Source organism: Vulpes vulpes, chromosome 7 (assembly GCF_048418805.1).
Source record: "Vulpes vulpes isolate BD-2025 chromosome 7, VulVul3, whole genome shotgun sequence".
Taxonomy (NCBI): domain Eukaryota; kingdom Metazoa; phylum Chordata; class Mammalia; order Carnivora; family Canidae; genus Vulpes; species Vulpes vulpes.
In genome coordinates, this window is record NC_132786.1 from 83,500,738 (window position 1) to 83,528,127 (window position 27,390).

Sequence of the window (27,390 nt, forward strand, 5' to 3'; positions counted from 1 at the left end):
TACTCACTTGTACCATGGGTAAGTTGACGCCTACATTTCAGAACTAGAGGATTAATGAGGTAAGTACCCTAGTATAGTGACCAACATATGTTTACTGAATGTCCCTTACATTCTAGACAGCATGCAAGCACTGGGCTAAGTGCAACAGAATCTTGACTTCAAAGGTCTTACCTTCTAGTTGGGAAAGACAAACACAGATTAAAAAACGAATGAGATAATTCCAGCTAAGTGTTATGAAGAAGATAAAATAGGACCGTGTGGGAGGGAGAGGTGTAGAATATTCCAAACAGCACGAATGGTTAGTACATACAGTCTAAGCAGGAAGCATGGTGGCAGAACAGAAAGAAAGCAGGTGTGGCCCCAGAACAGTGAAGCCAGGAGAAGGGTGGAGACACACTGGACTTTGGAGGGTGCAGTAAGAAAGAACCCTAGATCCTGTAGGACTTTTGATTTTATTCTACAGTCACAGGAAACCACTGGAGTTTGTAATTGGGGAGTAAACACTTTGATTTATGTTTTTGTAAGATCCCTCTGGTTGTTACACTGAGGACGATCTAAAAGGGGTAGGGCTGGAAGACAGCATATTGAGTTAAGGAAGCTGGTGTGACAGGTTGGGCTAGAGAGCAATAAAGATACTGAAAAGTAGTTGGACTGGGGATACTTTTTTGCGGATAAAGCCAAAAGTACTTGCTAATAGACTGGATAAAGATTGTGAAGAAAAGCAAGAAACCAAGAATAATGCCTAGGTTTGGAGCTCAAACAATGGGGCCTATGGGGAAGGCTTCCATTGGGAAGAGGATTCCTGGGCAATGTTTTGGTTTTGAGATATCATATGGTACACTTAGAACACAGGGAAGAGGTGCGGCTGGAGGACATAACGATATCTGAAGATTGTGGACTGAATGACATCACCTGGCCAAAAAGTGTGAAGAAAAGAGGGCTGAGGGTGAAGCCTTGAATGTTCCAACATTTCAAGGAAGAGAGCCAGAAAAAAAGACTATAACCAGAGAGCTTAGGCAATGCTAAATTTAGATGAGGAATATCCCTCTTCTCTGTAGAGCATCACTCTGCTATCTGTCACCATGGTGACTACAGACTAGGTGTACACTGCCTGCAACTTTTTAATGGGCTCTATAAACAAATTTCATATCCAAGGTGAAGAAAAATTTTTCTAGAAGATTATAACTTACCTGTTATTAGCTTGATCAAAGTGTCATTTGCTTATTTTAGTGAGTCAGTCTTAAGAATACCTTTAGAAAGACACTAGCTTTTTTTTTTTTTTTTAACCCCTATTTCCTGTTACAGGGGAAAAAATCCAAACCACTAAATAACTGTTATAGTTTGTTATTACATACTTTTAGATAATCATGTATTTGCATCATTCTGTCCTTTTTCTCCTGATATTTTCAGCTACCACAGGGGCTGGGAAATTGCCTAAGGATTTGTTTTTGAGGGAGTCCTCAAAACCTAGATTGTCTAAATATGTTCTCCCTGAAGAAGATCCTTGATTTATTGAAAGTTACTACACACTTATAGCTTATACACTCCACATTTCCCCCTACATTTGGGGGAAACTCAGTGTTGACTCATTTCCTTCTGACGAACTCTCCTACTGGAGTCAATGACCAACTATGGGGTGCCTCTCTGCTGGCTACTCTCGGACTGGCTGCTTAACTCTTCCTGAGAGCAATATAGCAGATGTTCCTCTTAAAGATATCCCCCAGCTCTGTGTGTGTGTATGTATAGGGGGAGCACATACATAGGTAAGGATGTGTTTGGGTGGAGAAAACATTCCTGTTGAGTCAATAGACTATATTTGAAGCTGACTTTCCATAGGAAAAAAACTATAATCTAGGCTGCATTCCTGAGGGAAAGTCCAGATGCCTGTTAAAAAAAAAAAATAATTGAATGCCTCCAAGCACAATAGTTAATACACTATAAATGATGGGACTTTTAAGATTTATTTATTTTAGAGAGAGAAAGGGAGAGTGAGCACGTGCAAGCATGGGGTAGGAGGAGAGGGAGAGAGAGAACCTCAAGCAGACTCCCTGCTGAGTGGGAAGCCTCACACAGCATCGAACCCTATGACACTGAGATCAAGACCTAAGCTGAAATAGAGTCAGATGCTTAACCAACTGAGCCACCCAGATGCCCTGAATGATATGCTTTTTATAAGGCATGATAAGGGCCTAGAATGTGCATACACTGATTTGATAAAACACTGTAATAGCCAGTAAAATAGCCAGTAAAATAAGCCACTTTATTGTGGAAGGGTAGAGGGACTGAAATGAAAGACTCCTAGAACACAGGCTGGAAAGAGCCCAAAGCCAGGGACAGAAGAGAGGGCTGGTGCAGAGCTATGCAGAACCCAGGAAAGCTAAGCATGTGGTGACCATGGTGTGGTGGGGATGTGGTGACCATGGTGGTGGTGGGGACAAGGGTGGGTTGGAGGAGCAGTGGAGAGAAAGGCTACAGGGAATGGAGGATCTTGAGTACTAAAAAAGAAAATTAACTGTTTGGGAAACAGCAGTGCTGAGCAATGAACCCATAGCGATTCAACTGTACCATGCGAACTGTCTGAAGCTGAATTGCTATATGATGAGGCCCATCCTAGACTAAAAATCAACCCTGGCATGACTGACCTATTGGGTCCTTAGTGTCATTACGACATTCGACTTTGCCTTATTAAAATTAATTTTATTAAAACAGTCCTCTCAGGCATCTTTCACTTATGCATTTTCTTTCAAAATTATTTCATGTTACTACAAAAAGCAGCATTAAACACAAGGACAGATGTGTGTGTGCATGGTGTGTTTTTAAAAACACAGTCTATTCAATTAGTCAGCCATGATATTAGATGGAAAAAAAAATGTCCTTCCAGGATCCTTATCATTATTGTGGAGTATGTGTTCTTTGAATTTCTTGCCTTGTTTTTGGGATCACCTTATTATGCAACATCTGCTCTGAATTTCCAATGTGATAAACAGAGTATGAGTGTCTGTGGCAGATGGCTAATGACCAGCAACGACAGGCCATTCAAGCCTGCCTTGTTTTCTGAGAAGCGATATTTTCATGTTAATTTGCTCTGTGTCCTACAAAGATGAGACAAATCACCTGCTCATAATTCAAGCAAAGTGGAGACCACCAGGAGCCCGAGAATGGGCAATGGTTCGACTCCTTTAGGGGTGAGAGGAGAGAAGGGTCTGGGACACTTTTCCTCATCTGCGTGGAGGGGGAACCCATCAGTCACTTGGCATTATGTCAGATGGAGAAAGATGAATCAGCCCTGGGCATCTCATACTGACACCAGAGCCACTGTTGACTGCAAGCAGATATTACTCATGAAAACAGATTTCCCAGAGGCAGAAAACAGGTGCTATTAAGAGTGTGTGTCAGTCTCTGAAGTCTGGGTTTTGTAAAATAAACCTAATAGTATATTTTATCTTCTAGTGAAAAGATGACAACCAACAGAAATCTGTAAGAAACATTCAATTGAAGATAAAATGAAATCTAATTCACAGGGAAAATGACCCATACAGACACACAAACCTTGAGCTTTTTGGCCTTCTCAAGCCCTATAGAATTCATTTATCATAGAAATACATAAGTAAAATGTCATTTTTATTCCAAGATTGAGTCATACAAAGGGGCCATATGGTCCTGAGCTAAAAGAACTCTGTCCTATTTTGGAGAGGCAGCTGATCTTTCAGTGTCTTGAATTTCTACTTGTGAAATTATACTGCCAGTTTCATCAAACATGTTATATGCAATGTCCAAAGAACGACACTAGGTTCTTAAGGAGTTTATAAGATGTTGAGAAGCCAGGTATGTACTAGAAAATATCTTGTATTATTATAGGCAAGCCTAAGTAACCAATGAATAGTTCAAGTAGAATAGGGCATTCCATTCTAAAACCCTATAAAAAAAAAACCAGAAGATTTTATTCTCCCGATATATATCCTGCCACATAATTCATTTTCTAGGTAGCAGTTACAATAATTAAAGAACAAGGAAATGGATTTTATTTACAGGTTCTTTCTGATTCCCTCTTAGAGGGCAGCAGATAAGGGAAAGAAAGAGAAAAAGAATCTGAAAGCCCATTTTTTCTCATGAAGCCCTCATATTGGAAAAGTGCTATATAAACAGAGATTCTAAATTTATCATGAACCCTAAAAAAAGACAATTGTTAAGGTGTCAATTATGGTCTTACAAGTTTAAGCATGGAAGTCCAAAACAATGTCAAATCTCAAATAAAAATAAAGGTGGCAGTGAATTCCTCCAAAATCAAGTACAACTAAAGATAACATTCTGAATTAGAAAGAGGAAAACACGGTATGGCAATGGTAAGTCTATGAAGCAAAATGTGAATATATGTTGACTTCAAAGTACGACAGTGAGCAGCCTCCTCTAAACAAATATCATTATCAACATCAATGTATGGGGTGCCTTAGGATATCAGGAAGAGATGAAGACCACAAGATGGAGTATGTGTAAGATGTATATATGCATCTATTTATTTATTTTAAAGAATAAGGTGTATTTTTAAATGTTGGAAAGAACCACCAATGATTTTTATTCTCATGAGCTTCTCAATGGCAATTTTCAGTTCAGGCCTATACACTTCACTTACTTTATCAAAGCCTGACATGAATACCATGCAATAATCGCAGGCTTTTCTAGTGAGTTCACCCAACTATCAACCCCCACAAATACTTAGGGCTTCAGGGCTGTGCTGCTTTTCTGCCTTTTCTATTTTTTTAATAACAAATAGTATTTAAAAGCATTTGAAAAATTGTTATGTGATTTATGCAAGAAGCAGGTCAAATAAGCCCATCATGGGTTCTTTTCTAATAAACATGTTGATGAAAATATTCAACAAAAAGATTTTACCTTCATAATACCTAGTAAGAGACCATGGAGCATTCCAGTTGTGTACAAGTACTGCTCTCCTGTAATTTATGTCCTGAACAGGCACTAGAATATCCTGAACTTAAGTGGATAATAGGTAAATAGTGCCACAGAAAACATGGTGGGGGGTAGGGGAACTGAGGAAAAATGATCTTGTATGAGGTCTCTTCTTGACTTTGTTTTATATCTATTTCATGTTAAGAATTTTTTTGCATATTTACAATTATTTTACAATATGGCATGTTCTGACACTTGCAAGACAATCTTAGTACTAATATCTATTGAAGCACATTTTATAAAATATTTTGGTACCATAATACAAAGACTGAGCAGCTACATATTGTGCTAATTTGTAAGTGGTTCTCTTTCTTCCTTTCACCTGAAAACAATCCCTAAAGTATTGCAATAACCACAGAAAATGTGTACCACATGCATCTGGGTGCATTTCACCTCTTCTCTTATACTATAAGGTCCTTGAGAGTAGCTTCTTGACTAACTCATTTTTGTGTTCCCTAAATGCTAACGCAAAACTCTGCAAATACTCAATAAATATTTATACCAGTATACTCAGAAAATCTTATTACAACAAAGTATTCTATGTAAGAATCCAATTGTGTTCCCAATAGGTTGTTCATAATAACAACATTCTCTTGATCTAGGTATCTAGTTATTGAGACTTCCTGTAAATAAGCCTATACGACAATGAAATATTTCTGTTCTCTGGCTGAGTCCATACAAAATTCAATTAACCAGAACCCCAACTAACCAGAACCTCTTACTTAGCAGATGTTTATCCTGCAACCAACTCTTAAAAAGAAGTCAATCACAAAAACAAAAGTATGTCTTTACTAAAAATAATTTTGTATCATTTCTACATTTGGCCTAAAACTATACATTTGATGGTTTTATGATGGTTATGTAATTGTTTTAAATGATTATTCGTATTTTAAATAATGGCCTAAACAGCTCCCAAACGCTCAAATTATTTTTAAAAATTCTTATATTTGATAAAGAAGAAAAGTAGATTAGCATAGTATTGTTCAGAAAATTTTTAATGGTTAAAGATGAAGACAAAATAGGTCTTTTTAAAGTTTTACTTATTTATTCATGAAAAAACACACAGAGAGGCAGAGACATAAGCAGAAGGAGAAGTAGGCTCCCTGCAGGGAGCCTGATGCAGGACTTGATCCAGGACCCGAGAATAACGCCCTGAGCCCAAGGCAGACGCTCAACCACTGAGCCACCCAGGCACCCCCAAAATAGGTCTTTTGATCAGCCTTTAAGTTAGCAAAAATGTTCAATTAACCACTGACATTAACAGACTCTGGGAGAATCTCCTGTTCAATACAGAATGAGTGACATTCCTTTTCCCTGGGGACAGATGAAAAACCCAGAAATACTTTAACAATTCACCTTATCAAAACCTTCTGTTAACCAGCGTTATTTTCCCTTCTTGCCCCTTTCTTCCCCCATCAACCCTGGCTCAACTCTCCAAGCTCCTCTCCTCTACCTCGCTTTGGTGACCACCTTTCTGCCTGTTCCTCATCTTATCCTGCTTACCCCTACACCCCCACCCTTAAGAATTCCTTCAAACCTGGGGCACCTGGGTGGGTTAGTTGGTTAAGCATCCAACTCCAGATTTTGACTCAGGTCGTGATCTCAGGGTGGAGATATTGAGCCCCACATCAGGCTCCACACTGGGGTGTAGAGTCTGTTTAAGATTCTTTCTCCCGGGGCAGCTGGGGTGGCTCAGCGGTTTAGCGCCGCCTTCAGCCCAGGGCCTGACCCTGGAAACCCGGGATCAAGTCCCACGTAGGGCTCCCTGCATGGAGCCTGCTTCTCCCTCTGCCTATGTCTCTGCCTCTCTCTCTCTTTGATGGATAAATAAATAAATAAAATCTTTAAAAAATAATTTTAAAAAAAGATTCTTTCTCCTGGGATGCCTGGGTAGCTCAGCGGTTGAGCATCTGCCTTTGGCTCAGGGCATGATCCTCGATCAGGGGATCGAGTCCCACGAGCCCTGTGGGGAGCCTGCTTCTCCCTCTACCTGTGTCTGTGTCTTTCTGTGTTTCTCATGAATAAATAAATAAAATCTTAAAAAAAAAAAAGATTCTTTCTCCCGCTGCACTGCCACCCCTCCCCCACTCTCTTTCTCCTAAAAAAAAAAAAAAAAGGAAATAAATCCCCCACAACCCACTCCGTTTCTACTCCTGCCTGATCAAACCCTAGTTCAGTGCATTACTCTGGTTTATCAAACATTTTATTTATTTTTTTCTAAAGATTTTTTGTTTGGCAGAGAGAGAGAGAGAGAGAGAGAGAGGGAGAGAGAGAACATGCACAAGCAGGGGGAGTGGGAGAGGGAGAGAGAGAAGGAGAAGCAGACTCCCAACTGAGCAAGGAGCCTGACACAGGGCTCAATCCTAGGACCCTTGGGGTCATGACCTGAGCCGAAGGCAACTGAGCCACTCAGGTGCCTCCTATCAACCATTTTAAATACACAGATACTTTTGTAACCAATTCCACTCAGCAGCCTCTAATGCCAGGAGAATTTAATATGAAGCTCAAATGATCTATGCAGGTGGTAATGTATGGCATAAATATATAGTTACCTTGTTTTGCTTAAAAAAGATCCCCCCACCCCCCCGCAAAATAATTTTGAACTTAGAACTAACTACTCAGAAGAAGCTGATGATTATTCTGATAGTATTTATGTAAGCTGTGGGAAGTCATTTAAAAATAATTTTGAAATAATTATATCTGAAGATATGTTGTCAATGTGTCTTATTTACTGAGTACCTATGTGTAAAAATCATTGTGCAGTGACTATCAGGATACAAAGATGAATGAATATGGACATAAATAACCATGATTAAAGGCAGAAAATATAACCAAGATTGGGAGAGGTGTAGAATGAGTGCTAGAAGACAAATGATATTATATCCAGCTGTAAAAGTTGATCAAATGATATCTGGGTTGGGCCAGGTACTGCAGCAGATAGTTATTGGGGGGGGCGGGGGAGCAAAGAAGTGACATTAAGGAGGCGGGGGAGCAAAGAAGTGACTCCATATAGGAGCTAAGCCCTACATGCTGAACAGAGGATTTTATTTTTTCTTATTTATTTTTCTTTTAAAGATTTATTTATTTATTCATATGAGAGACACAGAAAGAGAGAGAAGCAGAGACAGGCAGAGGGAAAAGCAGGCTCCATCCTGGGATCACGCCCTGAGCCAAAAGCAGATGCTCAACCGCTGAGCCACCCAGGCATCCTGTGAACAGAGGATTTTAGACAAACTCATAAAGGAGGGAACTGAAGCCACATTGGAATTGAAGTTGAGAGGAAAAAGGTGTACAGAGATAAAGGAAAAGAGGGCCAAGAACAGATAAGAAATATCTACATTTACTTTTTTTTAGGATTTTATTTATTTAGAGAGAGAAGGAGGGAGAGGGAGAGAAAGCCTGTGCATGTGAGCAGGGGGAGGGGAAGAGGGAGAGAGAATCTCAAGAAGACGCCGCATTAAGCGAGGAGCCTGACATGGGGCTCGACTTCACAACCCTGAGATCATGACCGAAGTTGAAATAAAAAATTGGATACTTAAATGACTGAGCCACTCAGGCTCCCCAGAAATACCTACATTTTTAATTTTTTTAAAAAGATTTTATTTATCTGAGAGAGAGAGAGAGAGAGAGAGAGAGCGCACAAGTGGGGACAGGGGCAGAGGGAGAATGAGACTCTCCACTGAGCAGGGAGCCTGACATGGGGCTCGATTCCAGAACCCTAGGATCACGACCTGAGCTGAAGGTAGACTCTCAACTGACTGAGCCACCCAGGCATCCCGGAATACCCACATTTAGAGAGAGTTCAAGTTCTTGAAACTGCTCAGGAAGAAATGAGAGCACTACTGAGCATATATATATTCTTTTAGGAAGGGCAGATGGGAACATAAACCCTTTATCAATCTAAAACCAAAGGAATAAATTATTCAGTATGTCAAGTTATATATGTGTCAGTATATGAAAACACCAGCTAGCTATCACTAAAAGACAAGATAAAGCATTGCCAGCTATTACCTCCAATCTAAAATGATGCTGAATTTTAGGACCCATTTTTTTAAAAATATTTTATTTATTTATTCATGATTGACATAGAGAGAGAGGGGAGGGCAGAGACACAGGCAGAGGGAGAAGCAGGCTCCATGCCAGGAGCCCGACTCATGACTCGATCCCAGGACTCCAGGATCACCCCCTGGGCCAAAGGCAGGTGCTAAACCGTTGAGCCACCCAGGGACCCCCTTAGGACCCATTTCTAAACAAGGAATGATTAGGTAAGGAGTCTGCTTAGTTAAGTCACCTAATACACATAACCGAAACGGTCTTAATGGAGACCTGCACACGTTGATCTAAAAGATTTACTGGGAAGTTCCATTAAGCAGAACAGAAATATGACCAACAAAACTTCCTAAGTAAGTTTTTCCATAAAACTTCAAGGAAGGAAAAACTTCTGGTCAATCCAGCACATCTAGCCTGCTGACCTCTAAGGAGTCTTACATCATTCCTGAATCCCAACGGTTTAGGACAGTACCTCGTTCTTAGGCTTCCTATAAATATTTTATGAATGAGAAAAAAAATGGAGAAAGAAGGACCTAAGAACCAGTATTTCAGATCTACATAGTATAATTTATGTCCTGGAGTCAGTATACAATTATACTATTCAATGTGCTCAGGCCCAAAGTTTCAAATTACATCGCTTGGAGCCTGTCAATCATCAGAAAAAGACTGAGCTATATTTATGACACTATACCCTCTAAGGTTAGGGGCAGATAATGTACATATAGATACTTTTAAATAATTTTAATACATATTAAAACTAAAAAAGTTTTTTCACTGAGTCCTAAAACTAATGAACTAGAATATATCTTATTCTTTGAACATCTCACTGGGTTAATATATTTAACTATAAACTGCGTTCCAAAAACTCTAATTCTGGCCATTTTTTTTTTTAAGTAAGCTCTACACACAATGTGGGCCTTGAACTCACAACCCTGAGATCAAGAGTCCCATGCTCTACTGACTGAGCCAGCCAGATGCCCCCCTCGCAATTTTCATATGGAAGAAATGCGATTGCTTAATAAACTTTAACAGTGTGATGACTTAAATCAAGCAGGAAGATGACTCTTGATACCTTTATGGTTTCAGTGGGCACTCCCGGCTCTGGGACTTTATCCAAATAAGTGGTCAAGTCTTGATCAACATGTTCAAACACTAATGTTAGTTTCGTTTCTCTGTCTGTTCGTGACACTGTGCATACATCAAACAATCTAAAAGAAAAAAGAAAAGAGACATTAAGTATATAGCAATAAGCAAAGAAGTTAACTTGTATGTCTTAACACATATCCGGCAATTTGATCATACAATGAGAAAAAAAATACCAGTGTTAATCATTCCTTGTGATAATATGGAAAGATGCCTAATGGGATTTGATATTTTAATAGCAATATGAGAATCAGGAGAGAAGCACTTGGGTAAATAATGACAAAATCCACAGTGGCAAAGAGAAAACAACAAGACCAGCATAAGAATGTCTGCCTGGGGATCCCTGGGTGGCGCAGCGGTTTGGCGCCTGCCTTTGGCCCAGGGCGCGATCCTGGAGACGTGGGATCGAATCCCACGTCGGGCTCCCGGTGCGTGGAGCCTGCTTCTCCCTCTGCCTGTGTCTCTCTCTCTCTCTCTCTCTCTGTGACTATCATAAATAAATAAAAAATTAAAAAAAAAAAAAAAAAAAGAATGTCTGCCTGGAGAGTTTCCTTAGTTAAGAACTTACATACAACTATTTGCCAACGGAGATAGTTTAAAAAACTGCAGCCTAGGAAAAATATGGTTCTTCTTTGCACACAGTTCAAGAATTATTAGAGACCAATTAAGCATTCTTTGGAGATGCTGGACTCCACAATGAAGATTTTCCTGGATTTTTTTTTTTTTTGAGGATTTTATTTATTTTATCATGAGACACACAGAGGCAGAGATATAGACAGAAGGAGAAGCAGGCTCCCTGCAGAGAGCCTAATGGGGGACTCGATCCCTGGACCCCAGGATGATGCTTTGAGCCAAAGGTAGATGCTCAACCACTGAGCCACCCATGCATCCTGATTTTCCTGGAATTTTAGGTGTTACAAACATGCCTGTGAAAATAAAGATGGTGAAATACAGAGAAATTTGGTTTATTTCTAAGAGAGACTTCTCATCCTGGAAAGGGCAAAATTTCTTGGTTTAAAAATTCCAAATATCATGCTAATTAAAACGGAAACTTCAACATTTTGGGGGGAGAGAGGTGGCATTTGAAACTACATTAGTCAGCTACATCACCCTTAAGTGATAAAGACAGATTAGATTAACAAACTTTATAATTAAATTGGGATGGGCAGAATCTAATAATCTTCCACAAAATTCTACAACTAATTCAAAATTCAAGTTTTAAAAGCAAAGCCTTCAGGAATCAGAAGCATTTTCAAGCCCAAGGACAAATTTTTCCTTACTTTCAATCACACACAGCATACTACCCGGCACGAGATGCTTACCACATGTTTGAATAATTAAACAAACCACCCCTAAACAAGCTGTAAGTAAATCTGACAAGAATGTAATATAAATACTAAGCAATGGCTAATAAAATGCTATTCATAGTCTTTTCTTTCATTTTTAAAAACTGAATAAACACTCATTTCAAAGAAACTATTGATAAATGTGCATAAAACAGATCACTAAAATGCAGCGCTCTCAATTATGTACTTTGTATATTGACCTCTGTTGAATTTTTATTTTTATTTTATTTTTTTATTTTTTTTGATAGTCACACAGAGAGAGAGAGAGAGAGAGAGAGAGAGAGAGAGAGAGAGGCAGACACAGGCAGAGGGAGAAACAGGCTCCATGCACCGGGAGCCCGATGTGGGATTCGATCCCGGGTCTCCAGGATCGCGCCCTGGGCCAAAGGCAGGCGCCAAACCGCTGCGCCACCCAGGGATCCCTCTGTTGAATTTTTAACGTCAAATTGGTTCACCATGCCACCCTACTGCATTTCTGGGCTAAATGGGGCCCCACAATATTGGGTACTTCTCTGTAAATCTAAACTAAACTTTAAAATAAACTAAAGAACATTATAATTAAGTTAAATCTGTTGGGATGAACACTACCACCACTAACCTCACATACTTCACAGCCAGATCCATGCTACTTTTTACTTATGGGCAGTCTGGGATGAGTTCTACAATGCCACTAAAATCAATCAAGACCAGCCGAATTTCTTCTTGTATTTACTTCGAAATATTCTGATTTCTAAGTTTTAAAGATTTTATTTTTATTTATTTGAGAGAGAGAGTGCACATGCTCACATGTGCCTCTGAGCAGGGGGAGGAGGCAAAGGGGGACGAAGAAAGAACCTAAAGCAGACTCCATGTTGAGCCCAACTGAGATTAGATCCCAGCTGAAACCAGAGTTGGAAGCCCAACTGACTGAGACACCCAGGTGCCCCGATTTCTAAGTTTAATCATTTACTTCAAAACTGGATTTTTTTTTTTTTTTTGAAATTTCAAAGTCTTCTGATGACACTAATGTGACTTACTCTGGAAAATTACTCTGATAAAATAAAAACTCCTAATAAATTCATTAAAGATAATGCCATTAATCATATGAGTGTCATGCTATGACAAATATAATTACTATCATGCATGAATTTGATGCCTGGATGTTTATCAAAACCATTCTTTCAGTTTGGTAAAGTGAGGCAATTACCATTTATTCATGGGCTTCTTTGAACCACCCTCTTTCCATTAAAAAAACCCACACACTCTGCCAGCTTCACTGTTTTCTTCCTCTTGAAGAAAAGAGTTTCACAATCACCAAGCTTCTTTCTACAGGTTACTTCTATTTTTGTAATGAATTAAAACAGCAGTGAATCATAAATGACATATACTAAATTCAAATACAAACATGGGAACTGCACCATTACAGTTGTGCTTCTTTAACATTGCTTTTAAATGTTTTCCATTATAATTAATACATTTCCTCCATGAAAAAAAATGTATTTTTTATCACTGCCTCAAGTCAACACTGATTTTAGTAACTCCAGTTCTTACTGCAGTTATAGTTTGTGATATATATATAAGATACTTTAGTAATTTCCAAAAGAAAACAAAAAGTTTGAGAAGGACATAACTGGAGAATAAAAATGATCATAAAAACTGCTGAACCAAAAGGTCACCTGCTTCTAAACCGTTGTTAATTGCTTAACAGTCCTGGCAGTATGCTTTGTTGCTTCATTTTCCTGAAAGCATGTTTTCAAACACTCTTTGTAGGACACAATTCAAGAATAACATCTAACCCACACAAGTTATTTTCCTCAAACCTATATCATTCTCTTCAAAATAGGAAAACTCACTGATGGAACCTGAAACAATTAGACTCCACACCTGAGAGAGACAAAGGTGAGCTCATGGAAGCCACTGCCAATTGTTCTACATGATAAGCCATGGAGAAAAGGCACGAATTTTAATTGGCAATTTTTATTAAGATTTATCTATTTGAGAGAGAAAGAGAACATGTATGAGCAGGGGAAGGGCAGAGAGAGAGGAAGGGGCAGGCTCCCCACTGAGCAGGGAGCCCGATACAGGGCTCGATCCCAGGACCCTGGGATCATGACCTGAGCTGAAGGCAGATGCTTAACTGACTGAGCCACCCAGGCAATCCTTTATAATTGGCAATTTTTTAAATGTGGAATTTTAAAGAGGCATGTGTGACAGTGCATACCATAAAACATTCCTGTATAAATTTTAATGGATATAATTATTTTATTCTTCTAGGTTACAAAAAGAATGGTGTTCGGTTGAAGTGTCTCATGCTGGTTCAAGAAGGTGGTATTATTTGTGGGGGAGGACTTCCTGAAATTTTTAAAACTTTATTTTACAAGTGGAGATCACATATTTCATTTTGTATTAACATTTCTTGCCTACAGATTTAGACATTCATATCATCAAAGCAAAAAATCATCAGAGTAGAATATCAGCACAGCATAGTAACATCCTACTGATAATGGCTATACATGCATGTTTTTTATTGGTCTCCAAGCCACCGGGAGTTTATTTAACCAAGGCTCTCTAAGCTTACATTATTTGTATGCAACTCTTAGAGAAAGCCAGTTTATCAATTTATAATTTAGTGATCGTGACTATGGCAAATGACACTCTTCTAGTGAATAAATACATGTCAGTCATTGCAGAGGTAATTTAAGTATCTTTTATGCCCCAAATACAGGACAACTATGTAAATGTCTAGAGAATCAAGTTTAAATGAAATATTCAGAAGGTAGCTCATATGATGGGTATGATCTAGATGACCTTAGCCTAAATATATTCCTTGCTCCACATTGTACAGTGACTCCAGATACATATTCCACAGATGCAATGGTTTCTTTTCCTTGGTCAATGCAGAAATAAAATTTGTACTTCCTGAAAGCACCTTTATCTGTTTATCCATGAAGACAGCTTCTCTTTGTTTGCCTTTGTCTTATTCTGAATATATAATTCACAGGTTTACAAACTTTTCCAATCACTTCATTTCAGCTTTTATTTCATCAGGTAAGAGGACATTTGAGAGGACATTTGAGAGGACATTTTTATTTTTATAGGTTAACTATTTGAGAGGACATTTTTATTTTTATAGGTTAACTATTTTAAATTCACTGTTAGCCAAGTTAATAGTAGTGGATAGTTTTCTTGTAGAGAGTGATTCTAAACACAGTGAGTAGATGTCTACTAGCTCTCATCAATTGGCTGTACCTCCTGTCCTTTTCCCTATATTTGAGAACTACGTATTTCATTGTCCATGGCCTCAGGCAACAGGGCACAAAGAATAACTGGAAAGAAAAGAAATATAGCATCAAATTGGTTGTTTCTTCCCAGCCCTCCCCCAAAAGGCCAAAACATTTCAGTAGCTAAGTTTTCTTAACTAGACTGAAACATGTGTGGGACACCTGGTGGCTCAGTGGTTGAGCGTAAGCCTTAGGCTCAGGCATCATGATCCCAGGGTCCTGGGATCAAGTCCCACATCAGGCTCCCAATAGGGAGCCTGCTTCTCCCTCTGCCTATGTCTCTGCTTCTCTGTGTGTCTCTCATGAATAAATAAATAAAATCTTAAAAAAAAAAAAAAAGAAACATGAGCTTAAGGGGGAATTACTGATTTAGTTGAAGGGAAAAAGCAACAAGTAACATAGTATTTTCAAAAAGTGTAACAATTTTGTGAAGATTATATATCAATTAATGTTGCCCTAAGCTCTGCCAGTTTTTAAATGATTTTTTTTTTAAATTGCACAACAATAGGTTTAAACTCAGGAAATAAGATACAGGTCAGTCCATTATCCACATATCTCAGCCATGATGTCTTCCAAGCTTTCACCAGAATCTTCCACAGTTACCTCAGGGACAGAACCTTCTTTTTGGGAATTGTATATGCTACAGCCATATACACTTACCTTAAGATATGTCAGGAACTGAACTTGAAGAATTTTTCAGTTTTTCTTCTGAAACCTAAGATACCAACTCAATACCTCATCCCTTGTCTTCATGTACTATCTCTTCTTCTTCTTGAACAACCAACCTCCTGTTCTTATATTCTTCCTGCTACTTCCTGCAATTTCTGTCAACACACTGAGGATTTGACTTCATGGACCCAGTAGGGAAAAAAAAAATCCTGCACTGCATTATATCCAAGGTAAAAACTAACAGTACCAAAGTTTAACTGAAACTTTAAAACATTTTGTACCAAGATCCCAACCATCATTCCCACAGTGGTAGAAGACTGGCTGCACACACACTTCTCATTTGAGAGTCTTTTCATCAATATTTGCAGCAATTTGGTGGAGCACCCGCAAAATAAGCAAATTCTCCAGGAATTATGAGCTGAAACTGCGTTTTCATTGACCCCAGACTTTATCCACATTTGCCCAAGTTCATTACAAGCTGTGTTTATTGTCATCTGAACTTCAAAAACTGTCCACACACACCTAAGAAGTAGGTCAATGGGTTTTCCCTCCTCTAATCCATCCATGAAATGTTGAAAGTTTTCTACTGAGGTCATATTGTAGTTGTGTGCTTTATAAAGAACATCAGGGTTAATGTTCCTCAAAGCATATTCTGCTACTTGAACTTTACTTAATCCTGCTTAACCGGAAGGATAGGTTGGGAAAAAGGTTTATTCATATTGGCCAGTTCCTTCTTGTCATAGTCAAAGAGTAGCAACTTAACCAATGCCACATCAGCAGCAGTCATGCTACCAACTCCACCAACACCTACCATTGCTAAAGCAAAGGTATGGAGGTCCTCGCAGTTGCTTCTAATTCCCATTCATTTCAGTGCCATTAGGCAGCTATAGGGACTAGAGTCCACCACCTCCAGGCTCAGCTTCTTTTCTTTTCTTTGATTTTTTTTTTTAAGATTTTATTTATTTATTTGACGAGAGAGAGAAAGAGCACACTGGGGCGAATAGCAGAGGGAGAGGGAGAAGCAGGCTCCTGTTATTGAGCAGGGAGCCCAATGCAGGGTTCAATCCCAAGGACCCTAGGATCATGACCTGAGTCAAAGACAGAGGCTAAACTGACTGAGACACCCAGGTGTCCCCAGGTCCAGCTTCTTGATGAGAAGGCCACCCACAGCCCAACTTCTTCCCTGGCCAGTTCCCACTCCAGCTCCTCTACCCAACTCCCCAGACTTGGGCATGGCTGGGGCCCTGGGAAAGTGCTCCTATGTCTCTGTAGCTACCTTGGGCCTTGAGTGCCTTGCAGCCATCCATCCCCTCAGAACCAACCCTCTTAGCTTCCTCTGTCTTCGAGTCTTGGGAGTCAGGCCACAGTAAAGCCTCGGTCATCAGTGTCTGGAGCTGGAGGCCCATGATGTTGCCTTTCCAGGTGGTTAGGGTGCTAATATTAATTTCATCTGGAAAACGTGGCATAATACTTTCTCCTTAGAAATTCACAAGTGGGGGCACCTGGGTGGCTCAGGTCGTGATCCTGGGATTGAGTCCCGCATAGTGCTCCCTGCAGGGAGCCTGCTTCTCCTTCTACCTATGTCTCTGTGTCTCTCATGAATAAATAAATAAAATCTTAAAAAAAAAAAAAAGAAAAAGAAAGAAATTAACAAGTGACATCAAGGGAACTAGAGGTCCTGGGAGGACCTGTAGGATACCTGCCTCTTTTAGCTCCAGTGTTCATGGTCAATATCTTACAGAGCCAGGACTCCACAGAAGACATTTTGGGAAATACTGATATACATTAAAATACAAAATTCAGTCTGACTTGTTAATGAACATTATCACTATAAAAATAAGTTATATTAGTCATAATGTATAGGAAATGCATTTTGAATCAACAATATAAATACAGGCATCCCCCAGTTTTCGAAAGTTTGTGCCACTTCACTTTCACATCACACCACTGCATTTTTACAAAAGTCCTACATTAGTACACCTGTTTTTGTTAAGCAAAGATTTCAGAAAGAGGATTTTTGCTTTTAGGGAAAAAGAAAAAAGTGAAAATAGCATTCAATACTTGTTTTGTAATGAGCCTTTATAGAGGCAGCATGCACCCCAAACAGTGAGGCACCCCCACAAGCTCCTTCCTCACAACTATACTCAGCCTCTAGGCACAACCTGCCTTAGCTTTGAAGGGTCTCTGTGAGCATGTGTGCTTTATCTCATTTTATTTTGTGCACCCGCTAGCAACATGTGTCCTAGGGTACCAGAAAAGCCTAGGAGAGGTTATTTTTTGGATCTGGGAACACTCAAAAAATTTTCCATATAAATTAATGGTAATTGCTTCTTTACTTTACACCATTTCAGCCTACAAAAGGTTTCATAGGAACATTCTACTTTCAAATAGCAGGAAAGGCCTGTATTCATCTTAGGAATTTTAGAACATAATATTTATGATGCTTTTTTGTCTACAATGACTCCCTCTGGAATTGCCCCAAATCAAATAAATAATAGTCAATGTGGTGGGCAATAAAGAGAACATAGATGTTTTAATATAACAAATAAATCTCACATAAAGCAACTGAGCGAAACAAGAACTGAAATCCCTGGTATTTGGCAGGAGGTTAACAATCTGTAATATATTTATATAAATCAATGAGGAATGTGACCAAGCTGCCTGTAACCCCTACACTTGCAAAACAAAAGAGCCAGACAGGTCTGAACATTAGAACATAAACACTGGAAAATAACTTCAACTGTATGATTCTTTGTGTTGACCAACATCTTAAGACTTTTGAAAACTTTTTTTTTTTTTTTTTGCTATTCAGTAAACTAATAAAAATACCATTTCAATGATTGTGTGATTGCAATTCCATAACAGAAACATAATCACACCATGTTGAATATGAACAAAATAGATGTCTTCTGGAGGAAGTCAAAACTACCATTCAATATGCATCTACTAGAGCTTAGTTTAATGTGATCCAAGTGAATGTTCAGAAAGAAGTGAAAAGTGGTTCTCAGCATTCACTAACTCTATGAATCCAGTTTAGCTATGCAAAAAGCAATCCAGAAAAGCCAGATATGTCATTACCATTTTACAATTAAGTCAGCCAAGCCCCTCACTATCCCATAAAGTAAGTTATCTCCCTGTCTCAACAGTCCTGACCCCTCAGCTGTAGAGCAGAGAGCAGGACTTGAGGTCCAGCATAGCACTCAAGCTTTCCAGCTGTCCTAGTGATGTAATTATCTCATAACAAAATATCTCCGTGAATTAACTCTGCATCCTATCCATTGTAATTCTTAATGACTGCTTCCTGTTCATGTTTTCCATTTAACTTGCTATTCTGGATCTATTGCATAGGCAAGTTGCCTTCATCTAATGGATGGGATTATATCCAATAGATTTGGGATTTCCAAAGATTACAATTTACAAAGGTCTCCCAAACAACATGCTTTGTAACACAAGCCCTGCCTTTCTTTTTTGGTTATAATAAAAGGGAAATCTGTGTTATTTGCTATGATTAAACTTTGACCTGTCACAGGAAGTTCTACAAGGATTTTTTTTCCTGTCACTTTTTTTTCATACCCTTGAATGTTTGGACATCAAATAGTTCAAGAGCTGAGAGATGTCTGGCACAGCTGCCTAAGGGCGCTAAACAAAATTTTATTTGAACAACAGCCAGTCCTTGGAATTGAGAAGAATTCTTTTTTCTCTCTCTTTCTCTATAGTCCATGAAGTACATTCTGTGCCTATAGCTTGCACGCACACGAGGTTATGTTCATGCATCCCTCTTGCCCTGCATTACTGGATACTGGCCAGGGTATTCTCCATTTGTTCATTAAATATGGACTGTGTGTGCACTTGTTCTAAACTACTACTGAATGGTGTAACTCCAGAGGTATTTGCCACCAACAAAAATGAGAATGCTGCTAGAAGGAACTTGCCACTTCAGCAGCATCCATAAACATTTATGAGTACCTACCATGTGCAGGTGCGGTACTAAGTTTTAGAAATTCCAGTACATCTAAGATGGGTATGATCTTTAAGAGCTTTACTATCTAGCTGAGAGAGAGGAGACTGATATATAAAACTGTAAGTAATGCATCTGGCTAAGTATTAATTTGAAATAAATTCTATAAATATAACATGAAACTTTATCACATCAAAGTAAATTCATTCTACATCCTAATATTCGGTAGACATCTGTGATGTGTCTGCTTTTGCAACACCTATTACCTCTTCCGTAAGCCATATTCTCATTTTTTTGTTGAGGAACTACTCCTATTTAGGCAATATAGTTTGGGGGCATGAGTGCAGTATGGCATGTAACCTACCCCACAGAGTGACACACTGATTCAGGGATGGAGAGGACCATATGACTCAGTCCCGGGACTTTTACTAGAACTTCTGGGAGAGTAGAGCTCTTTTTATTCTGAGATTACCAAACTGGCAACATATAAGCTTGCAGGTGCTGATGGCTGTCTTTGCAACCACTTTAGTGAGGATATCATGGAATGCAGCCAACAGGAAAGAGAGCCAAGGCAGAGAAATGATGGGCAAGAGATTCTAGACGCCACCGGTTAAGCACTGGCCCCACCTGTGCCAACATAACCCTGGATTTATTAGTTATGTTAGCCAGTAACATCACTTTTTTTTTTTTTTTTTTTTTTTTTTTTTTTTAGTAACATCACTTTTATGTTTACCCAGTTTGAGCGGGGCTTTTACACTTACCAAAAAAAAAAAAAAAAAACAAACCCAAAATTGTCCTAAGACATTTATACGTATCTTGAAATGGTTAAATGATTTTGAAACATCAATATCTGACTTCAAATATGTTTTACATTTAAGACAAAATGAATTAAGGTCAAGCATATAAACAGTAGTAGTTTCCTCTAGGTGACTGCACAAACCCTGACTTGCTGGGAGACTATTTCCTTTAAATGATCCCTCTGTGAGCAGGTCCATTGGGCAAGAGTAACTGACAGTCCCAGAGCAGACTAATTCATCTCTCCCAAGAAGGCACACAGCTTCCTCCCAGGATTCCTATTTGAGGTTCTTGGTCTGACTGCAGAAACATTTTGTGGAGAAAAAGTGGAGAAAGGCAGAAGACACACAGACAAGTTTAGAGCAAAGAGGAATATATAAGCTAGAACGGGAAAGGACTCGGTGGGGTAAGAGGAAGTGAGGAAGAGGCAAGGAGAAGTATTTAAAAATAACACAAATATAGTTTAATTTAAAGGCTGAATCCGAATGCTCAGAGATATGTTCTCCTAGAACCCTGAATTAAGCAACCTCACTACCTATTGCTGAAAAGGGGACATGCACAGATGACCCTCGGGCAATGCAGAGTTTAGGGGTGCTGACCTCCTCGCAGTCAAAAATCCATGTGTAACTTTTGATTTCCCCCAAATTTAACTTCTAACAGTCTGTTGACCAGAGGCCTTACTGAGAACATAGTCGATTAACACATATTTTGTGTGTTAAATTTATTATATATGGAATTTTTAAAATAAGGCAAGCTGGTGCTCACTTGTGCAGTACATATACCAAAATTGGCCCCGATGCAAATTTGACAAATGTTCCGTATTTTTAAAAAATAAAATAAAATAGAGTAAAGCAAAGAAAATGTTATTAAGAAAATCATAAGGGAGAGAAAATACATTTACAGTACTCTGTTGGGAAAAATCTGCACGCATATAAGTGGTTATAGGCATTCAAACCTGTGTTATTCAAGGGTCAAGAGATATGTCAAGTCATAACTATAAAGCAGGGACATCTCTGTTCATGCTGTTAAGTTTAAGGCTACCATCATTTGACAAATGAATGAGAAGTCAACATCTTTTATTTACTAAATCACTTGATTCTTTATAGCCTTAAAGAGAGTGTTCAAAAGAAAGTTTCATGATTCATCTTCCTCTAGTCTATCTTTAGAGTTTCTACTAATCTGGTTTCAGCTTATATCAACATATATGTGGCAATCTGGATCTATGAGGTAATATCTTTGCATCCACTAACCACAAAATGTCTCATAAGTTAAATGGGAATCCCCCAAATTGGGCAAGTTTACAAGATATGGCTTGCACTAAAGTAAATATTTAAAACAGAGCAAACAGTAAAACTCGTATATATGGAAACACACTTGTACCATATGATAGCATATGACAGCACAAAATTGGTATACTATTACCTAGCCTCTAAATTAGCTATGTGGAAGTTCTAATTGGAATATGTGGTGCCTATAAACTATTCTGCTCATATTCAAGATGAATTCCTGAAATGGACATTAAACAACAGAATTCAAACTTCTTTCAGAGTCCTATAGCAAGCACTAGAGGCACTCTTACTTTATCAAACAGTTCTTTATATTGCATTTTGTCTGAATGAAAGGCAAAGAGAAGAATGAAGTAGTAGCATCATTCTGTTATGCTAACTGTATGCTATTATGGGAAGAAGGAAACACTACTTTAAAGCTCAAACAAATGAGGAAATCATAAAAACCTATTTGTTCTCTTATAGGGCAGAGAATGGTAGCAGAGGTGAAATACTCGACAAGTGCATTCTAAGTCATCATGCAAATCACTATCTACCCAAAGTCAAGGGACAGAAAACACAGGTAGCTAGGCAATGCTGAGTTGCTATTTTTACTGAGTCTAGTTCCAATACAAAATAGTTTTGTACGTTCAAAAGAATAGAAAGTCATTTCTACAAAGGGAAGAAACCTGCAAAGTGAGAAAATTCAGGAATATTCCATATGGATTGTAATAAACACCATTTGGGGCAACCCCAGCTACAGGGCAGGAATGAGATACTAACTACTCTTTTACCTGTTGAGATCTCCACCAAGACTCAATCACCTTATTTACACAACAGTCAGCTTCCATCAGCCACTTGACAAACATAAATATGTTGGTCAAAATTAGGGCCTGACATGAGTGAAAGGATTAAGAGACCCCAAAATCTGTGGCATTTGGTGTGAAGGTGGAGGTCATGGGCCCCAAGTCTTAAACCCCATTGACAGGTCAGAGGTTACAGATTAGCCATCTAGAGATAGCCAGCCTTAAACTGGAAGTGCCTCTCTACATTTCTGTTTATCCTGTTATTTTGATTCTCCAGGGCCCCTGGCACAACATCTAACTCATAGCAATGGTGTTCAATAAATGTTTGCTGAATGAATTACACTTTCAGAACTGTAACTCAGAGAAAAGTCACCAGCAAAGTAAAAGAAGATCTTCGGAGATGTCATTAGGAAAAAAAGCATGGCAACTGAGGTAAAGTGAGGAGATGTGCTAGTAAGTTGCATTTATTAACTAACACGGTTAGTTTGTTCCCTATCTACTAGCCACTTCTACATGTGTGGGCTTTTTTAGTTTTCACAACAACAACTCTGTGAGATGGTGCTCATTTTATGATAAAGGAACAGATGTATGTCATCAAGAGTTCACTGCAGTATCATTCATAACAGCTAAAAAAAAAGTAGAAATGACTCAAGTGTCCATCAACTGATACATGCATAAACAGAAGATGGTATATCCATATAATGGAATATCACTTGATAATAAAAAGGAGTGAAGTAGAAACATGGTATGACAAGGATAAATCTTGAAAAGGGTATGCTAAAGTGAAAACAGCCAGTCATGAAAGGCCACGTATTGCACAATTTCTTTTATATGAAAGGTCCGTAGTAGATGGATCCATAGGTATGGAAAGGAGATCAGTGGTCGCCAAGGGCTGGAGGTGGTGGGGCAGGAGAGGAAGAGAAGATGACCAGTAATGCAACTGGGATATCTTTGGGGTGATAAAATGGTCTAAAATTAGATCAAGGTGATGGTTGGACAACTCAGTAAATAGACCAAAAACCACTGAACTGTTGATACAGATAAACTTGATGGTATATAAAGTGTATCTCAATAAAGCTGTTTAAAAACAAAAGGAGGAGGGACACCTGGGGGCTCAGACGGTTAAGCATCTGCCTTAGGCTCAGGTCATGATCTCAGGTCCTGGAATCAAGCCCAGCATTTTGGGCTCCCTGCTCAGCAGGAATCTGCTCCCCGCCCCCCCCCCCCCCCACTCCATTCCCCCTGCTCACGGTCTCTCTCTTTCTCTCTGTCTCTCAAATAAATAACAATAAAATAAAATAAAACAAAATAAAAACAAAAGGAGGAAAGAAATAGCCAAAGAGAGGTTTAGTACTTTGCCTAAAGCACAGGACAGTAAGCAGTGGAGATAGGATCTGAAGTCAGACTGTCTGGTTTCCTAACCATTGTGAAATGCTACCTCTGCAGCATTTAGGTCAAACCTATCTATGGCAAAGGAGAAATACTGGCTTACAGGAGCTGTAGTAATGCCAACCCCCAAATGTCTTTAGTAAACCTGGATACAGCAGTCTATGCTTTCACATGCTGGAGTGAAAAACAGAAATGTTCAGAAAATTCACAGGAAAAAATCAAGTTGGAGACTATTGATCCCCTAGGTCTTCTCACATCCTTCCCTTAACTAGTTAGAAAAAGAACACACTTCAGTTCACCCAACAGAGCTAGAAAAAGATATCCTGATCTCAAAAACACAGAGTTAAATGATATTTTTGAAAGGAAAGTCAACAGCTCTGGCTTGAGTCAGAAAGAGTGCTGGATTCTGGAAAACTTTCAACATTCAGTTCTGTCTCCATTTCTGACCTGTAAAAGCCCTGTTCTCCAGCTCTGGGTCTCTCTTGAGGAAAAACGACGAATCCGCCAAAACGAGGCAGCTGTCTGTGCTGAAGACTGTCTGTTGGGTCTTAGGAGAAAACTAACCAAACTGTACCTACACCATCAGCCAAAAATCTTTCATAATCACATCCTTATGAGGTGAGTAAATTCATCCCAGCGCTAATTCACTCAGGTATTTAGGATTAGGTTTGTATCTAATAAAACAACCACTGAAGGTAGCTCCTTTAAAGGAAACATAAATGACTGTGAACGTATGAGAAAAATATAGTAGCAACTTAATGAAATATAAATGAAAACACCAGCAATATACTACTTAAGCCCTTCAAACTGGGTAATGAATTTTTAAATGATAAAATGGCATAGTGTCTGTGAGGGTTTGTGAAATGGACCCACATCACTGTGGAGTACAAACCGGTAAAAATAAAAAACAAAAACAAAAAACACAACAAAAAACAACAGTAACAAAAAACTTTCTGTAGAGTCATCTAGCAAGACCGGTAGATAGGTACATAAATAGATACACAGCTCACACAGCCTTTAAAAAGATGATTCAGATTCATATTTACTGAACATAGAAAGGCATTCATAATATGTTATTAAAAGAAAATGCAGGTTTCAAAAGAATATGTGCCGTTTGATTCCACATATATAAACAAAATGGCAGAAAGATAAATCAAGATGCTAACTGGTTATCTCTGAGTGATGAGATTACTGAGTTGTGTTTCCTGTTATTTGCCTATTTCTAGACTTTCTACACTGAGAACTTAACTTTTTAAAAGATTTTATTTATTTATTCATGAGAGACATAGAGAGAGGCAAAGACAAAGGCAGAGGGAGAAGCAGGTTCCCTGCGGGGAGCCTGATGCAGGACTCCACTGCAGGCCCTCAGGATCAAGCCCTGAGCAGAAGGCAGAGGCACAACCACTGAGCCACCCAGGCGTCTCAAGAACTTACCAATTTTTGATAAAAAAAAAAAAAATCACCATTTGAAAAACAAGAATTATAAAAGTTTCTTTTCTTACTTAAGTTTTCTTCATCACTTGAATACTTTTCTTCAATCTGCTCCTTCCTCTATGTTACTGAGAAAAATCCTGATCCTCAGTCCTGAAGTGGCAAGTTTTAAAAATTAAATATAAGTTCTTAAACTTGTTCTAGGAGAAAAAAATAATATGTATGCATTACTACCTCACTGAAGGTATGTATGGAACAACTCCATAAAAAAGAATGTAGGAAAAATAAAATTACTTTTCTGATGCCTAATTGTTAGGTCAAAAGTAACAGAATTACCATGAAATAAAAGAGAAATGATGACAGCTTACAAATTCTTTAAATTACTCTAATGTTTATCATACAAGCCAAAGAAAAATCCTGCATGGTAGAATTATGGAATTTTCAAAGTATGGGGAAATATAAAGATTATCTGGTTCTATACACTGTACAGACAAAGAAACACAGGCCAAAAGAATGCAGACAGGCAAAGCAACGGAAAGAATAAGACACCTGGGTCTCCTAAGAATTCAGAGCCCTTTCTAATATAATAAAGTATACCCAAAAGAACCAAAGAACAACAGCATGTTTTTTTTTTTTTAAAGTCATTATAAAAATTACACCTAATCTTACATTCTATTTTTTTTTTAATTTTTATTTATTTATGATAGTCATCAGAAAGAGAGAGAGAGGCAGAGACATAGGCAGAGGGAGAAGCAGGCTCCATGCACCGGGAGCCCGATGTGGGATTCGATCCCGGGTCTCCAGGATCGCGCCCTGGGCCAAAGGCAGGCGCCAAACCGCTGCGCCACCCAGGGATCCCTATTCTATTTTTTTTTTTTAAGATTTATTTATTTATTTATTAGAGAGAGACAGCAAGCCCGCACATACGTGTGAGTGAAGCGGGGAGAAGGGGCAAAAGGGCAAAAGGCAGAGAGAGAATCTTCAAACAGACTTCTACCTGAGAGCAGAGCCCAATGTGGAGCTTGATCCCAGGACCCTGAGATCGTGACCTAAGCTGAAATCAAGAGTTGGCCACCCAACCGACTGAGCCACTCAAGCACCCCTAATATCTTACATTTTAAAATTGGATCTATTGAAACAAAATTTCCAGGAACTACTATGTTAAGAACTGAAAAAAAAATCTATAAATATATTTTAAGGACACCATCAGGAAACTATATGAAAAGATAAGCAAAGAGAACATAGTTGGAAATGTTAAAAGAACTGATAGCTCTATCAACTACCAAACTTAGGTATCTGAAAATAGGTTGTTCTGTTCAGATGTAAAAACGTATAATATTAAGTTATGATTTAGTATGCCTAAAAAGCAATTTTATTTTAGAGTTTAATCTTTGTTCTAGGAATATTTCATATAATAAGGTAAATATCTCATGGTGTTGATAGCAATTAAAAATTAAAGGAGATAAGAATTTGAAAATGTAGCTCTAACTACATGTTCCCCAAGGAAGAACTTTTCTTTTGCAAAGAACCATAGGAACAACTCATACTGAGACTCTATCGGGCAACTATCCACATGAGAATTTTCTTTTTTTTGCCTATTGTAAGCCCTCAAACTATTTTTAAAAATCAAATTTTTTAATGGAATTCTCTGTAGCATGCATTAAACATTTTAACTGTTTAAGCACAATATACTGATTGTGTTCTGATAGATAATTCACAGTCACTATTGTTATTATGAAATTATAATCATTTAATTCTGCTGCATGACTATGATCTTTTATTTGAGTGCTTTCTAGGCACATAAACATGAGACCAGGAGATCCACACTGAGACACATCATAAACCAAACTGTCAAAAAGCAAAAAAAGAATCCGGAAAGCAGCAAAGATTAAGCTACCTACCACCTACAAAGGAAACTCAGTACGATTAATAGCCAACATCTCATCAGAACCATGGAAGACAGAAGGCAGTGGATGACACATTTAATGTGCTGAAAGAAAAAAATACTGCTAACCAAGAATTCTATATCCAGAGAGACTATCCTTCAGAAATGAAGGTGAAATTAAGACCTGCTCAGGTAAACAAAAGCTGAGGGAATTTGCTGCCAGTAGATCTGCCCTCGAAGAAATGCTACAGGGAGTCGTTTAGGTTGAAATGAAAGGACAGGAGAGAGTAACTCAAAGCCACATGAAGAAATAAAGAACCATGGCAAAGGTAACTAACTACATAGATAAAAATTTTAAAAGCCAGCATTATTGTAGTTTGGTTTGGGAAATCCTTTTTTCCTAATATGATTAAAAAGACAAATGCATA

The 27,390-nt window shown here is 38.5% G+C and overlaps 1 protein-coding gene and 1 pseudogene across 2 annotated transcripts in view; both read right to left on the bottom strand.

The window, feature by feature from the left end:
- The window catches only part of CDK6 (cyclin dependent kinase 6), a 239,795-nt gene that overhangs the window by 165,994 nt on the left and 46,411 nt on the right, over positions 1–27,390 (bottom strand). For both annotated transcript variants that reach the window (XM_072764270.1, XM_026003763.2), the window contains one exon: positions 10,088–10,223. In XM_072764270.1, coding sequence (XP_072620371.1) covers positions 10,088–10,223 — 136 coding nt within the window. The remainder of the gene's footprint in view (positions 1–10,087; positions 10,224–27,390) is intronic.
- LOC112923828 (ubiquitin-like modifier-activating enzyme 5 pseudogene) lies at positions 15,308–16,325 on the bottom strand (annotated as a pseudogene).